This window comes from Littorina saxatilis, linkage group LG1 (assembly GCF_037325665.1).
Source record: "Littorina saxatilis isolate snail1 linkage group LG1, US_GU_Lsax_2.0, whole genome shotgun sequence".
Classification (NCBI taxonomy): domain Eukaryota; kingdom Metazoa; phylum Mollusca; class Gastropoda; order Littorinimorpha; family Littorinidae; genus Littorina; species Littorina saxatilis.
The window spans coordinates 105,739,395-105,754,688 of NC_090245.1; the positions used below are offsets into that span (position 1 = coordinate 105,739,395).

The 15,294-nt window shown below is 42.0% G+C and overlaps 1 protein-coding gene across 2 annotated transcripts; it reads left to right on the top strand.

Annotated features, from left to right (window-relative positions):
• The first annotated feature begins 938 nt into the window (after nt 1–938).
• Nucleotides 939–14,719, top strand: LOC138948977 (cytochrome c oxidase subunit 5A, mitochondrial-like). Of its 2 annotated transcripts, none has more exons than XM_070320670.1 (5): nt 939–1,097; nt 3,519–3,652; nt 6,951–7,055; nt 11,535–11,686; nt 14,530–14,719. In XM_070320670.1, exons 1-4 carry the CDS (start codon nt 1,022–1,024, stop codon nt 11,679–11,681), a joined length of 462 nt encoding a protein of 153 aa, XP_070176771.1. In that variant the 5' UTR covers nt 939–1,021; the 3' UTR covers nt 11,682–11,686; nt 14,530–14,719. The 2 variants fall into 2 exon arrangements, with proteins under 2 accessions (XP_070176771.1, XP_070176777.1); XM_070320676.1 differs by having other exon boundaries at nt 3,522–3,652.
• The last annotated feature ends 575 nt before the right edge of the window (nt 14,720–15,294 follow it).

Here is a 15,294-nt window from a genome sequence, read left to right on the forward strand (position 1 = left end):
TTAGAAATGTGCTTCGTCCTAAAATCCTCCCCTTCTCATTCATTGATTCAAGGGACATAACCACTCGGTGCGCGTTTTCGAAGAAATCAAATTTTGGGTGAAATCTATTCAATTTCACCACCAATTTCTGTCCTTGCAAGAAACTGACTGACATGCTTTTCTCCCTTAAATAAGCAGGGGCGGATTCAGGGGGGGGGGGGGGGGGGGTCCGGGGTTTCCGCCCCCCCCTCCCCCCTAGCTTAAAAAAAAAAATATATATATATATATATAAAAATCAAATTAAAATAAAGAATAACTGAAGGCTCAGATTGCCCCAGATTGTTCCATTTTCCTTGATTTTTGTCAAAATTGTCCGGGGGACATACCCCTGGACCCCCCTAGGAGGTTTGAACGCTTCACGCCCTCAACTAATCGCTTCGCGTCATCGAATTGTCCCTAAAAAAAAAAAAATTGGACCCCCCCCCCTAAAAATGATGTGATCCGCCCCTGTCGGGTATATGAATCAGAAACTGATCTGAAGTCGGGAGTAAACTGAATTCGTCACAAGTTATTGTCCTAACTGATGAACTTGAGGAACTTTGCAGACGGCCCGGAAGAACCCTGGCAGTTTGTTCTAACTAAAGCGACATTTTGATGAAAAGAAATACATTGCAGTTTTGATGTGAAATTAAATTCGTTGACCCGCGGTAAGTTTGGCAAAAGGGCGTGCTTTTTCGCCTTTAATGAGGCGTTCATATTATCATCGTTTTTTTAACATTTTTTATTTTTATTTTATTTTTTTAAAGTCTTATGACTGTCCCATGAGTATTTCGTCTTGTCTTATTTAGTTGTAAAGGAAGTCCATTTCCTTCTCCAATTTTTTATCAATGACACAAGTTTTTGTTTCACATTTTCACATCGAAGATAGAATCCAATCCACCTTTTTTTTGTTTTGGCGGAACTTCCTTTTCCGGTCCTCTGTACTTCGATTGTGTTGTGACGGTCAACAGCAAGGACGTAGGGGTCAATAAAAGAAAGAATCATGTTTCGAATTGTCCAAAGAGCGTCCGTGGTGGTGCACAGTGTTGCAAAACAGAGCCTTCAGCGGCCTGCTGCTGGTATGTAGTTTTTTGACGGCGTTTTGAATGTATTTACAAGGCGAAAGCCGGTGCATGTCAGAATGTCCGCCATGATGTTCGGTTACAATCGTCACGTCGTCTGCAAATGAACACACCAGTGTAGATTTGCGAGTTGCGACACACGACTATTGTTTGATTTTGATACAGCTGATGTTGTCCTAGGCCGTAGATTTGAACAACTCGCCCAATTAGTTCCTGGTTATTTCCTAACACTAGTATTAGTAGTAACAGTTTGCCCCTTTTCAAGTTGGCTAACCTTTCAAGTTTACACTAACCTCCAGGAATCTTGAATATCACTGGTACCAGTGGGCGGGGATGTAGCTCAGTCGGTAGCGCGCTGGATTTGTATCCAGTTGGCCGCTGTCAGCGTGAGTTCGTCCCCACGTTCGGCGAGAGATTTATTTCTCAGAGTCAACTTTGTGTGCACCGTGTGTACTCGCAAGCACAAGACCAAGTGCGCACGAAAAAGATCCTGTAAAGTGTAATCCATGTCAGAGTTCGGTGGGTTATAGAAACACGAAAATACCCAGCATGCTTTCTCCGAAAGCGGCGTATGGCTGCCTAAATGGCGGGGTAAAAACGGTCATACACGTAAAAGCCGTGGGAGTTTCAGCCCATGAACGAACAAACAAACTGGTAGTAATGTAACTAGAGGATTGTGAAGATTTAAATCAGAGAACTTACATTTAGATCAAATTTCTGCATGTACAAAAGACTGATCTCAACTGATTTGTAATCTGATAATGTTGATACTAATCCTGTCATCCTCCTAGAAAACCGGCACGGTTGGCCTAGTGGTAAGGCGTCCGCCCCGTGATCGGTAGGTCGTGGGTTCGAACCCTAGCCGGGTCATACCTAAGACTTTAAAATTGGCAATCTAGTGGCTGCTCCGCCTGGCGTCTGGCATTATGGGGTTAGTGCTAGGACTGGTTGGTCCGGTGTCAGAATAATGTGACTGGGTGAGACATGAAACCTGTGCTGCGACTTCTGTCTTGTGTGTGGCGCACGTTATATGTCAAAGCAGCACCGCCCTGATATGGCCCTTTGTGGTCGGCTGGGCGTTAAGCAAACAAACAAACAAAATCCTCCTAGAACATTGGTCTTAGAAGGAAGTTGGGTACATACGCGTTGTCCCAGACTCAGAGGACATTTGATGAGTAATTGGACTGAATTCTAAAAATTGGTATTGGTCCAAATGTACCACAGTGAACCCCCCCACACTCACACACATTTGTTTTGTCAGAAGACCTCCTTCACATCATTGATCAAAATGATCATTCCACAGGGATGCATAAAGTTAAACACACTCGTACTCGCCCCTAGCGAGCAGAACATCTTGCTTGACAATTAAAAATCGCAAGTAACTACCCTGTCAAGTGGGCGAAAAATGTGTCAACTTTCTGGAGTATTGGTTTCCAGTTTTCAACTGAACAGTTGTTTGGTTATAGATAAACAAAAGTATGTCGGTGACTGAAGAACAACGCTGGCTAGCAAGACACTCTCCTGTCTCCGTGAAAGTAAAACCGGTTCTTCCTAATTTCAGCAACAACAATAACCTAATCTTTGTGAGGACCTGACTTTTAACATTCCTGATGGTGATTTACACGAAATTAAAGATGACTGCAATAAAATTCAATGTGATCGTGAGCACTATATATATGCAAACACAAGACACTAAATCAGAAGACAACTGAACAAGCCAGCGTATCCCTTTAGTGACAGAGAATTTAGGTCATGCACTGATAAAGGATTGTACTGTGTAGGTCTTGATTGTGTGAGAGAAGAGAATGAATAGGCAAACAAAAAAAGTAGTCTGTTTACGGTAACCCGACCGACCCTATTTTTTTCGCGCGACCCAAGACTTTTTTGGCATTTGGGGGAGAGAAAAAAAAAGGGTTTTTGGGAAAAGAAAAAAAAAATCCCGACCTACCGACCCTATTTTTTGGGCCTATGTTACCGTAAACAGACCTCTTTTTTTTTGCCTTACTGATGGCTGTGATGCCGGTTGCCAAATGTGATCATGTTACGTACAGGTGGGTTTTTTTCCAACAAGCTTACATTAATATAAGAACTGATTCCACACTGACGTCCCCCATCTTTTTGTTTATTTTAACCCCAAGATCTTCAACCAAAGTGGCATACATAAGTTTCAGTCAACGAAAAAGTAGACAAAGAAATATATGCATAAAGTTCTGATAACCAGCTGTTCATCACTTAGTGCAATTAAGATCATATCAGTTTAATATTTATAGTTTTAGTCCCTCTTTGGGTTTAATACATGTTTGAATTCAACCTATTGTATGGCTATCTTTAAAGCAAGACCTAAAAAATGAGTTGCATTCACTGCTGGCCATGTTTTGATGTATGTCGATTAAAAACCAGATTCATACTTTTTTCCAGCAGCTGTGGTGAGCTTGCGTGGAAAACATGGTGTGCAGGAGTCAGATGAAGCTTTTGACGCCAGATACGAGAACTTCTTCGCTCGCCCAGATATTGATGGCTGGGAAATCAGAAAAGCAATGAATGACCTCCAGGTATTTGTCTAATTAAATTTTCTTAGTAGCAGATATATATGTATTGACTATTGTAGTAGACGTTTCATCTTAACTTGAGTTGTTGTCTTGTCCTCGCCAAATATTACAATAGATTTACTTTAAATTGCATATATATACAGGGGTGAGTTTTGGCGCTCGCCCGCTCGCCCCCGGCGACTTCAAATCGCGTCGGCGGGTTTGAAATTCCTCTAAAATCGCCCGCCTGGCGAGTTCAAATTTCGCTGAAGCACAAAGTTGTTAGGCAACGTAGTCAAATCGGAATGGCCCGCGCGGGCGATCTCAAAATCTGTCACTTCTCTACTGCCCACTCATCCCCCCCCCCTTCCCCCACTTTCAGAAGGACTCAGGACTACCACCAATCAAGGCCAGACACATTGGCTAGACAGCTACCCCCCTCCGCCTCACTTGACCGTGTCATCACCCCTCCAGTGCCAGGAGCCGCTGGCGATTGCATCAGCAGTCAAAATAGTTAAACCCCCCCCTTCGTCCCCCCTCTTTGCGCTATTCACTTCATCCCCTCTCTTATTATGGGTCATTGACCCAGGTCTCAAGGCCAACCAGCTTTTACAATGCATCTGCCTTTGATCTGACCGCCCATCCAGAGCAAACATATTCCCCCTAGCCCTCTGTATTTTTGTGCCTGCTATGTACCACTGATCCAGTTTCTGGGAAATGTATAATTATGTCATTGACTTCAGGGATACTCATTGAGACCATTTTCCAAAATATGTTAACAGCAGCTTTGCTGACCAACTTAGTACAAGTAGTGACAGTACTACTGCTGTCAATTATTTCCCTTCAACTAAGGAAGTAAAAAAAACAAAAACCCGATCCACTATATGTGATAAAGAAGAAAAGACAGACCTTCAACAATAGGACAAGGGATGCAACTCTGCTGAATCAAAAGCATAAAGATCACCTGTGAACAATTCTAGGATCAGGAAATCTGAACATCTGTTTGTTTTCATTAGGAAATAGAAATGAAATATAATGCTTTTGATTATTTATGTGGTAAATTTGGCTGGTATGCAACTTTTATACTTCTGCTTGATCTGACAGTAATATTAATAACACAGACATAAAGAAAAAGAAACAAAACAAGAAAGCAACTTAGAATTTTTTTGTTGTAGTCAGCTTTTTATACTTGGTTTTACACAACAAAAAACATAATTTAAATTAAAAAAAAATGCTGATTTACTCTTTTGTAGTGTGTGTTTATGTGGTAAGTAGAGTTCCATAGTAAATTACTTTGTAAATTGTGTGGTAGGGGGTACATAAAGGGGGTAACTTTTAGTGAGGTTTAGTGTGATTGTGTGACAGGGTGTGAATGTGGTTTTGATTTCTTGTTTCTTTGTGGCGGCTTTTATTTTAAATTCTTTATAAAAACAAGGTTAATTATCATTATATTAAAACATAGCACTTTAGTCATCAAGTTTTGTGTGTGTTTGTGGTAGTTATTAGTAGTGCAAATCCACATGTATGCATTATAAGTATGAATGTACGTCTTTTGTGTATGTGGTTAGCACGCAACGAGCCGCTGGGGCGGTTGTAAGAAATCCCGGCAGGTTGGGGGCCGGTTGGGATTTTGGGGGGCCGGTTCAATTTTTGACTTACCGGCCCCCCTGGCCGGTAGCAAAAAAAGTTAAGGTACACCCCTGTATATATATGCGTGCTGTCTTTGTGGTGTCGTGAAGATTTAGACACACCAAGCCCAACGAGACAGGTAGGGTAAAATTGGTGCATTAGTGACTGAGAAATCATCATGGAAAGAAGACCAAAAATAGGTGATTTTACACATTGATGGTCAGTTATCAGGGGGTCTGCCGCAACCTAGTAACAGTCGAGGCGAACTACACTTTCTGAAGGTGCGGTAAGCAGCGAACTTCCCAAAACACGTACCTCGTCGGCAGAACCCGACGGTTGAGGGAAAGTCACATCAGTAGAGGTCACGGTAGCTGACGGCCGAATTCTCGACATCGAGGCAGAGTCGCCGACTCCAGGTGGAAACGCCGCAATGGCGGAACAAGCCACGCCTCTCTGAAATGACAGCATCTCCTTCATCTGTTCCTTAAACGATGAAAACAGCGAGAAAATCTCTTCACGAGACCGCCTGGCTCTCCTTGACCTTGGGAACAGGAGAAAGCGAAGGCAAAGCACAAGGAGGATCAATCACGACCCGAACAGATTACTAACCGGGTCAAACACCTTGACAAAAGGTTGAGCAACAGGAGAAATTTTCTCTCTAGAACGAACTTTCTTAGCTTTGCCCTTGGAAGTAGAAGTAGAAGAAGAACTGCCCGGCGGAGAACAAACTGGCACCTGCCTGGCAGTGCTCTTACCCTTGTCCGCCATGTTGTAACAACAAAAACTCCGTTAAAACGGAGCAGAAAGTTTCAACAACAAAATTTACAAAATGCAAATGGCAGCACAAGGCGAAAACGAAATAATAAAAAAGAAATATCTCACCAAGCAAAGGCAAGATACGCCAAAACACCACGGGTCAATGGCCTTCTTAGGCCCCCCCAAAAAATTGTCTGTTTCTGGTAACATGGCTAAAAAAAATAGGGTCGGTAGGTAGGGATTTTTTTTTTTTAAATTTTTTTTACCCCAAATGTAGACCAATAAAACTAACTTTAAAAATCGCGCAAAGAGACTGGATTCACTATACATAGAGACAAGACACTCAACACATTTACAAATCGTCAGCGGACTTTCGTTTTCACACGTTTTTGTTGTTCATTTTCTCACCCTGTCCTTTACCACCAAAAAAAAAAATTTTTTTTTTTGAGTTTGGAAAAAAAAAGTTTAGGGTCGGCGCCGAAATTTAGGGTCGGTCGGGTGACCAGAAACAGACAATTTTTTTTGTGTGGCTTTAACAAAAGTCCAACGGGTGAAAAGCCGAGAAGTACAACGACACGTCCGTACACCAACGTGTTGAAGAAGGGAATGACTATACCGGCAGTATGACTCGCGCATGAGCGGGCAGCCGGTGAGGGGAGGTAACTACCGAACCTTGACTTCAAGGTTTGGTTTGTTTTGGGAGTTACCTCTCCCTGTTACCAGGGTCAGTGCTTCAATGTCTAAGCATCAAACGGAAGTTAGTGCTATATATGTGAGTTGGGTAAGTATATTAATTAAATGAAAATTTATCGTTGAAATTTTCGATTATATATTTTAGTCATGTTGAAGAGAACTTCAGTTTATATGCATGTCACAAGAGCACCCTACAAATACAATACAAGTTGTGGCTGTACGTTTAAAATTTCGCTGTCTTTAGGGTGAAGACTTGGTGCCAGAGCCTAAAATCATCATTGCTGCCATGAAGGCCTGTCGTCGGGTCAACGACTATGCCCTTGCTATCCGATACCTCGAAGCTGTACAGGTAAGTTCATAATTTGTCATGTTCAATCAACCATTGTATTTTTAAAGTTGTTAGGTATTATTTTATATTTCGTACAAATTATTGGTCTTTTTGAGTTTGACAACCGTGAGTAATACCGCCCTGATATGGCCCTTCGTGGTCGGCTGGGCGTTAAGCAAACAAACAAACAAACCGTGAGTAACCAGGAGAGTCTTACTCTTAGGAGAGCAGTGTTAGGCCGGCCGGCTGTAGACAAACTTAACTTTGATGTTATCTTGGATGTTTTTAAAGCTAGAGCTCTGAAACTGTCCGCACTTTTAGGGTTTGATGATCTCCTACCTTATACCCAGTTTGGTTGATATCATCAAATTTTGTGGTCATGTTCAATTCATGAAAACTTAATGTTGATGTTATTTGGGATGTTTTTGAAACTTTGCATACTTCTAGGGTTTGATGATCTCCCTGCATGGCCCCAGTTTAGTTTACGCTGGTCACATTTCGGAGTCACAGCTAGCTGGTTAATGTTCGATTCATACGGGATGACATCATGTTATGATGTCATAGTGTAAAACATGAGATCCCCCAGTGTCTTGAGTACGCATATTTAGTCTTGGTCAGCCCAGGATCAATGGCTGCAACTTGGTCAAGAAAAAGAAATATTGTGTTTCTTGTGAAAGAAAAAATTCTTTGTTTTGAGGCAAGTGATGGTTGTAGGAAAGGGGTGGGGTGGAGCTGAGTATGTATGCGTGGGATATTCTTAGGATTGAATATCTAAATTGATTGATGCAGTTTGCATTTGGACCAGACTAGAGTCAATTAGTGAGAAGTGAACATTCTCTTGAACATTATTTTCTGAAGATGGACCGTCAATTTGTATTTATTCACATACAGTGGAACCTTCCTTTTATTAAGATCTTAAAAAAATCTGAGAAGATCAGGTCTTTAAAAAGGAAGGAGTTATGAGATGAGGATAGATTTTCATAGGTTATGAACAGGCTATTTGCGAAAGTCTTGAAAAGGAAGTATTGGGGGGGGTCTTAAAAGGGGGTTCCACTGTAATAAATTACGAACGGTGAGTTGTATAAGCATTTGCTTTTCTTGTTTTAACAGTTGTTAGTAATTATATATCTTAACAGTTATTGGTCTTTTTACATTTAGTCAAGTTTTGACTAAATGTTTTAACATAGAGGGGGAATCGAGACCAGGGTCGTGGTGTGTGTGTCTGTGCGTGTGTGTGTGTAGAGCGATTCAGACCAAACTACTGGACCGATCTTTATGAAATTTGACATGAGAGTTCCTGGGAATGATATCCCCGGACGTTTTTTTCTTTTTTTCGATAAATACTTTTGATGTCATATCCGGCTTTTTGTAAAAGTTGAGGCGGCACTGTCACACTTTCATTTTTCAATCAAATTTATTGAAATTTTTGTAAAGCAATCTTCGACGAAGGCCGGACTTCGGTATTGCATTTCAACTTGGTGGCTTAAAAATTAATGAATGACTTAGGTCATTAAAAATCTGACAATTGTAATAATTTTTGGCTCACGTAAGTGTAGCCTATGCGATGCTAACTTTTGTCTGTCTGTGCGTGCGTGCGTGCGTATGTATGTATGTATGTATGTATGTCTGTGGTAGAAACTTTAACATTTGAAGACGTCACAACATTTGAAGACGTCACATTATGACGTAAGAGGGTTAGACGTCACGCGAAGGAATTACTGAAAGTCTCGGTCATTGTTATTTTGCCGAGCGGGCCGAGACTAGTTTTTTCTTCGAAATCGGCCATTCAGATCTAGATCTAGTGTCTCGCTTTCTTGCACAGTGTCACCTATGTCGCTTACTGTGTGTGTGTGTGTGTGTGTGTGTATGTGTGACGAAGTGATTGAGTTTGTGTTACTGTTTGTCAATTTCTTACGTGAGCCTTGAAGGCTTCGCCTCTTGTTTTTTTATATAAAACGATCCAAATTTACGTTCATCTTATTCTACATCATTTCCTGATTCCAAAAACATATAAATGTTATATTTGGATTAAAAACAAGCTCTGAAAATTAAAAATATAAAAATTATGATCAAAATTAAATTTCCGAAATCGATTTTAAAACAATTTCATCTTATTCCTTGTCAGTTCCTGATTCCAAAAACATATAGATATGATATGTTTGGATTAAAAACACGCTCAGAAAGTTAAAAATCAGAGAGGTACAGAAAAGCGTGCTATGCAGCACAGCGAAACCACTACCGCGCTGAACAGGCTCGTCAGTTTCACTCCGTTATGCACAAGCGGCGGACTACGGTCATTGTGAAAAAATGCAGTGCGTTCAGTTTCATTCTGTGAGTTCCACAGCTTGACTAAATGTAGTAATTTCGCCTTACGCGACTTGTTATTTGTTTCTTTCAGGTTTTGGCAACCAGAAATATACGATATTTTCATCATACACTACTCACAAAAAGTTAAGGATCACTATGAGAAAACAGGTGCTCAATAAAATCAGTTCGCTACTGTTATTTATTTCTCAGTCAAACCAAATTGTTATGAATTCTTGTTCAGCTGTAAGTGGGCGATGTTGTGTTGGTGGGAACATTGCACGGGATTCTCTACTACTGAGCTTGGTAGCAAAAGAAAAAGCGGAAACTTGCGAAAAAGGACCTTGTATTGGACCGTTCAGCCCGAACACATTGCACAAGCCACATGGAAAAACCATTATGCACGTGCAAGCACTGCTGTTTATGTGTGAGATGCTGTCACTTGCTTGGCTTTTTGAGAAGACATACCACCAGTATTAGGCATTATCTGACAATGCCTCCACGACAAAAATTGAACGAGTTTGAGAGGGGACGAGCTGTTGCATGGTTCCAAGATGGTGTCCCCAAGCGAGAAGTGGCCAGGCGACTTCACGTGTCCATCTCGGTCATTGTCAGACTGATTCAACGTTTCACAGCCACTGGGAGGGTCCAGGAAAGACGCAGACCTGGGCGACCAAAGAAGACAACTCCACGTGAAGATCGTCTCATTGAACGACTAGCCTTGAAAACAAGAACAGCCTCTTCCAGCATTATTCGAAGGCAGCTGAGGGTGGCTACTAACACCAGCATCAGCCAGCAGACCATACGGAATCGCCTTCATGGGTTTAACCTCCGTTCTCGTCGCCCAGCTGTACGGCCACGCTTAACTCCAGCCCATAGGGCAACACGCCGCGCCTTCTGCAGACGTCACGTGAGGTGGACACGTCAGCAATGGTCCCAGGTCCTGTTCAGTGATGAATCACGCTTCACCCTGAACCACAACGACGACCGACTGAGGGTCTGGAGGCGCCAAGGGGAACGCTACATTGACGCCACTGTCCAAGAAAAGGTGGCCTTTGGTGGAGATTCTGTAATGGTCTGGGGGGCCTTCAGCCTTCACCACAGAACACCCTTGTTTCATGTACAGGGTAACCTGACTGGCCTCCGATACCGGGATGAGATCCTTCGACCGTTGGCTGTGCCTACACTGCAGCAGATGGGACCGCAGGCTGTCTACCAGGATGACAACGCTCGCCCCCACAGGGCAAGGGTGGTCAACGACTTCCTGCAGCAGTCTGGAGTCAACAGAATGGAGTGGCCAGCATGCAGTCCCGATCTCAACCCGATTGAGAACCTCTGGGATGAGTTGGATCGCAAAGTGAGGAGCAACCACCCCCCTCCCAGGGATGTCCTGCACCTCTACCAGATGCTGCAGGCTAAGTGGCAGGCGCTTCCGCAGAGGATCTTCACCACCCTGGTCAACTCTATGAGGACTCGCTGCGTCGAGTGGCAGAACAGCCAGGGCGGTTACACGCATTACTGAACTTTTGGGAGCATCTGAATGCCATGTCTTGTGATTTTAACGACTTTGTGAAATTAAATTTCGATACGTACACACTTTGATAAAATGTACAGACCAAACGATTGCTCAAAATTTAAGGAAATGTTGTATCGTTATCACTAAAGCATTGAATTAGACGTTTGCCAAATACCAACGCATTCGCTTTCTTATTTGGAAAGTTATGAATTTGTGTGCAAGTGATCCTTAACTTTTTGTGAGTAGCTTATTTCCAGAACTGCATTTATGATTTTCGCACGTTTACTGTAGTTTTGTCCTATCAGACTTGCACTCGCTGAAAGAAAAAGTTAGATGTATAATGTTGGATATCTCCCTTGTGCCAGTAACAAATATGGAAAAGTTGTGAAAGTCGAATTCGAACAAGTTTTTACTAGCCATGTCAGCATGAATGAACAGCTCTTTCATTAAGTTTAGTGGGTATGGTGACATGATTTAGCTTGACTGGGTATCATGTTGCCCTTAGTAGATAACTGGTTCTATTATCACACAATCTCATGAGTATTTTAAGTTTGTGCAATTTTCTCACATGTTGACACTTTTACAGGTATTTTTGTCTGAAAAAAAAGTAAATAGGTAAAATCAGGATTCTATTTTATTTTCAACTTTGTCCAAAGAGCATTCTCAATTTGTTTGCTCAGGATAAGTGCGGCAACCGTCTGAAGGAGGTGTGGCCATACATCAAGCAAGAGATCAAACCCACTCTGGATGAGCTGGGCATCTTGACGCCAGAGGACATGGGCTACGACAAACCTGAACTGGCTCTCAAGGATGTGTACGACATGTAGATTATGTAAGTTGGTCTGTTTCTTTCCAGGATCTGCAAACATTCAGGCGCTGAGAGGGATGTTAAAATTGTCAGATTGAGTTGTGCTTTTCAAAAACTGCATGTACCATATTTTTTTAGCCTACAAGACGCATCTGTTTTTATTCCACTGGGACCCTTGCGGCTTATCTGCCGCTAGCGCCTTATCGTTGGCCAAAGGCTAACAAAAATATTTGCATTAACAATATCCTCGCGATTACTTGGGGGAGTCCCATATTGGTTGGGACGAGAAAGAATTTACCCGATGCTCCCCAGCATGTAGTAAGAGGCGACTAACGGATTCTGTTTCTCCTTTTACCCTTGTTAAGTGTTTCTTGTAATTGTATAGAATATAGTCAAATTTTGTAAAGATTTTAGTCAAGCAGTATGTAAGAAATGTTAAGTCCTTTGTACTGGAAACTTGCATTCTCCCAGTAAGGTAATATATTGTACTACGTTGCAAGCCCCTGGAGCAAATTTTTGATTAGTGCTTTTGTGAACAAGAAACAATTGACAAGTGGCTCTATCCCATCTCACCCCTTTCCCCGTCGCGATATAACCTTCGTGGTTGAAAACGACGTTAAACACCAAATAAAGAAAGATTACTTGCCATGTCAGCATCAGCCATGCCCAAAAGAACGCGTTTTGCATACGATGCAGAGTTTAAATAAAAGAAGATCGTGCTTGCAGAAGAAAAAGGGAAGTAAACGGAGAGCTCAACTGAATGCTTGTAAGAAGACTCGAACACAATATGCAGGACAACCATCACCACACAGTTACACCAGAGCTCGAAACAGAGCTGCAGAGTAGATCTTTGCATTTGCAGATGTTAGATATTGAATATTGTGTCGGAGAATCTGGTTGGACCCCACATTATTGTAAACGTGGATGAACGTGCGGTTACTTTTGTCGTGCCTCTTACAAGAACTGTTGACACGAAAGGACTTTTGGGTTTCTCTGAAAACAACTGGCTAAGATAAAACATGATTTACAGTTGCCTTTGCATGAGCTGCAACAACCCCCCACGGGTTAGGGGGAGTCCCATATTGGTTGGGACGAGAAAGAATTTACCCGATGCTACCCAGCATGTCGTAAGAGGCGACTAACGGTTCTGTTTCTCCTTTTACCCTTGTTAAGTGTTTCTTGTATAGAATATAGTCAATATTTGTAAAGATTTTAGTCAAGCAGTATGTAAGAAATGTTAAGTCCTTTGTACTGGAAACTTGCATTCTCCCAGTAAGGTAATATATTGTACTACGTTGCAAGCCCTTGGAGCAATTTTTTGATTAGTGCTTTTGTGAACAAGAAACAATTAACAAGTGGCTCTGTCCCATCCTCCCCCCTTTCCCCTATCCCATCTCCCCCCTTTCCCCGTCGCGATATAACCTTGAATGGTTGAAAACGACGTTAAACACCAAATAAAGAAAGAAAGAAAGAAAGAGCTGCAACAGGATTCAGGATTCGCAAAAAGGCAGAGATAGCGGCAGCACCTGAAACAAGTAAAGCACTAACTAATCTACATGACGTCACGCTGAGTAGCAGAAGCTCTCAAGTCTCATTCAACGGACTGCTCATTTTTGACTCACATGCGAAGCAAAAGTGAGTCTAAGTACTCACCCGAGTCGTCCGTCCGTCCGTCCGTCCGTCCCGGCGTCCGTCCGGAAAACTTTAACGTTGGATATTTCTTGGACACTATTAAGTCTATCCACACCTGATGTGGCCTGATGGTGTATGGTTACAAGATCTCAAAAAACATGTGCGGCAACTTGACCTCACTTCAAGTTCAAGGTCACAGGGGCCGTAATTGTTGTCTTAAAAACGACCATTTTTCACATTTTCTTCTGAAGTTATCGAGAATGGCAACCTTAGCTATGTATGCTATACAGGGCAATGTAAGCCCTATCTTTGGACACCAGTTTGGTTTACCTTGCTTCAAGGTGAAGGTCGCAAGGGTCCTTTAAAGTTGGATTGTATACATATTTTGAAGTGACCTTGACCCTGAACTATGGAAAATAACTGTTTCATACTTAAAAATTATGTGGGGCACAAGTTATGCTTTCATCATGAGACACATTTGGTCACATATGATCAAGGTCAAGGTCACTTTGACCCTTATGAAATGTGACCAAAATAAGGTAGTGAACCACTAAAAGTGACCATATCTCATGGTAGAAAGAGCCAATAAGCACCATTGTACTTCCTATGTCTTGAATTAACAGCTTTGTGTTGCATGACCTTGGATGACCTTGACCTTGGGTCACATGTATTTTGGTAGGAAAAATGTGTAAAGCCGTTCTTAGTGTATGATGTCATTGCTAGGTTTAGTTATTTGACCTTGACCCTGAAGGTCATGTAAAGGTCAAGGTCAAGCATGTGAGTCGTATGGGCTTTGCCCTTCTTGTTTTCTTCTTCTAATGACGAAGACTAAAATATGCAAACATCCCCCCCCCCCCCGAGATACAATTATATGTATCTGTTTGTGCTAATTTTCTTGATTTTCTGTCCACTGAATGAATGGTCATTTGAATGCATGCGATGAAAACGTTACTTTGCCAGTCTGGCAGGTTTCACACCCTTTATTCGTTGTTTGATCCACTGTCTGAGCCCTTTGTGTGAATAAAATAATTGTTTTTTCTAAACACAGGGGGTGCATCTAATGCACTGTATCACCTTGTAGGCCTTAAAGTACAGTATTCACTTAGCACTCCTTTCACTCAGCTTACCTTTTCGTGATGCCATTTTGTAACACAATTTAACTTAGAAAGGTAATACATTTGATCATATGAATTTATTTGTTTCACTTTTTTCTAATTTTCTCAACTGTTTTGCAGGTGTGTGACTGCCCCAGCTACTCCATTGCATGTCTGTGGACAGGGCTTGCCACCTGTTCAACCTTAGCATGAAGACCAATGAATCGTTACATTGTTGTGTGTGCTTGAAAATGGAGATAACCAGTTCGAAGGACATTTAGTGAAATTTTTTTTTTCATTGTTTGGTGTAAATAAATTAGTAAGAAACAAATCCAAGCGGTTTTATTTTTTCTTTGCAGATCCTGATCTGTGACTGTATGTCATTCTAGCCCTGTGAAATTGGAGTGTGTGTGTGTGCATACACTCTTCAAAAAAAGTTAAGGATCACTTTTTTACAAGCACGCCACACAAAACAGACAAGACCGAATTCTTTCATTTTTTTAAAATTATATAATTGAACAACCAAGGAGTAATGACAAACAAAGCAAAGATCGAACGCGGCAGCGACAATTTAGCTAGAGTGTGTCAAACGTGACAACCCTCGAAAATGGAATTCACAACAATGTGAATCAGTGTCAATAACGCGTGTGCCCTCCGTTGTGTGCCAGGCATTCAACACATCGTTGGCGCATGGAGTGGATCAGGTTGCATATGAATGCTCTGGGAACTCCATTCCACTCCTGCTGGAGCCATTGCAGCAGTTGACCCAGATTGGCAGGAGGAGGGGGATGTTGCTGTACCCGACAACAAAGCTCGTCCCCCATGTGCTCTATGGGGTTCAGGTCCGGGCTGTTGGCTGGCCACAGCATCCTGTTGACCCTGGCCTGCTGGATGAAGGTGTTTACA

What these genes read in the sequence shown, in the direction of transcription:
- LOC138948977 (XM_070320670.1), top strand. Translation starts at nt 1,022, where the DNA reads ATGTTTCGAATTGTCCAAAGAGCGTCCGTGGTGGTGCACAGTGTTGCA. An exon ending in AAGCAATGAATGACCTCCAG is followed by an intron (nt 3,653 to 6,950) that starts GTATTTGTCTAA and finishes CGCTGTCTTTAG; the next exon opens with GGTGAAGACTTGGTGCCAGA. An exon ending in GATACCTCGAAGCTGTACAG is followed by an intron (nt 7,056 to 11,534) that starts GTAAGTTCATAA and finishes TTGTTTGCTCAG; the next exon opens with GATAAGTGCGGCAACCGTCT.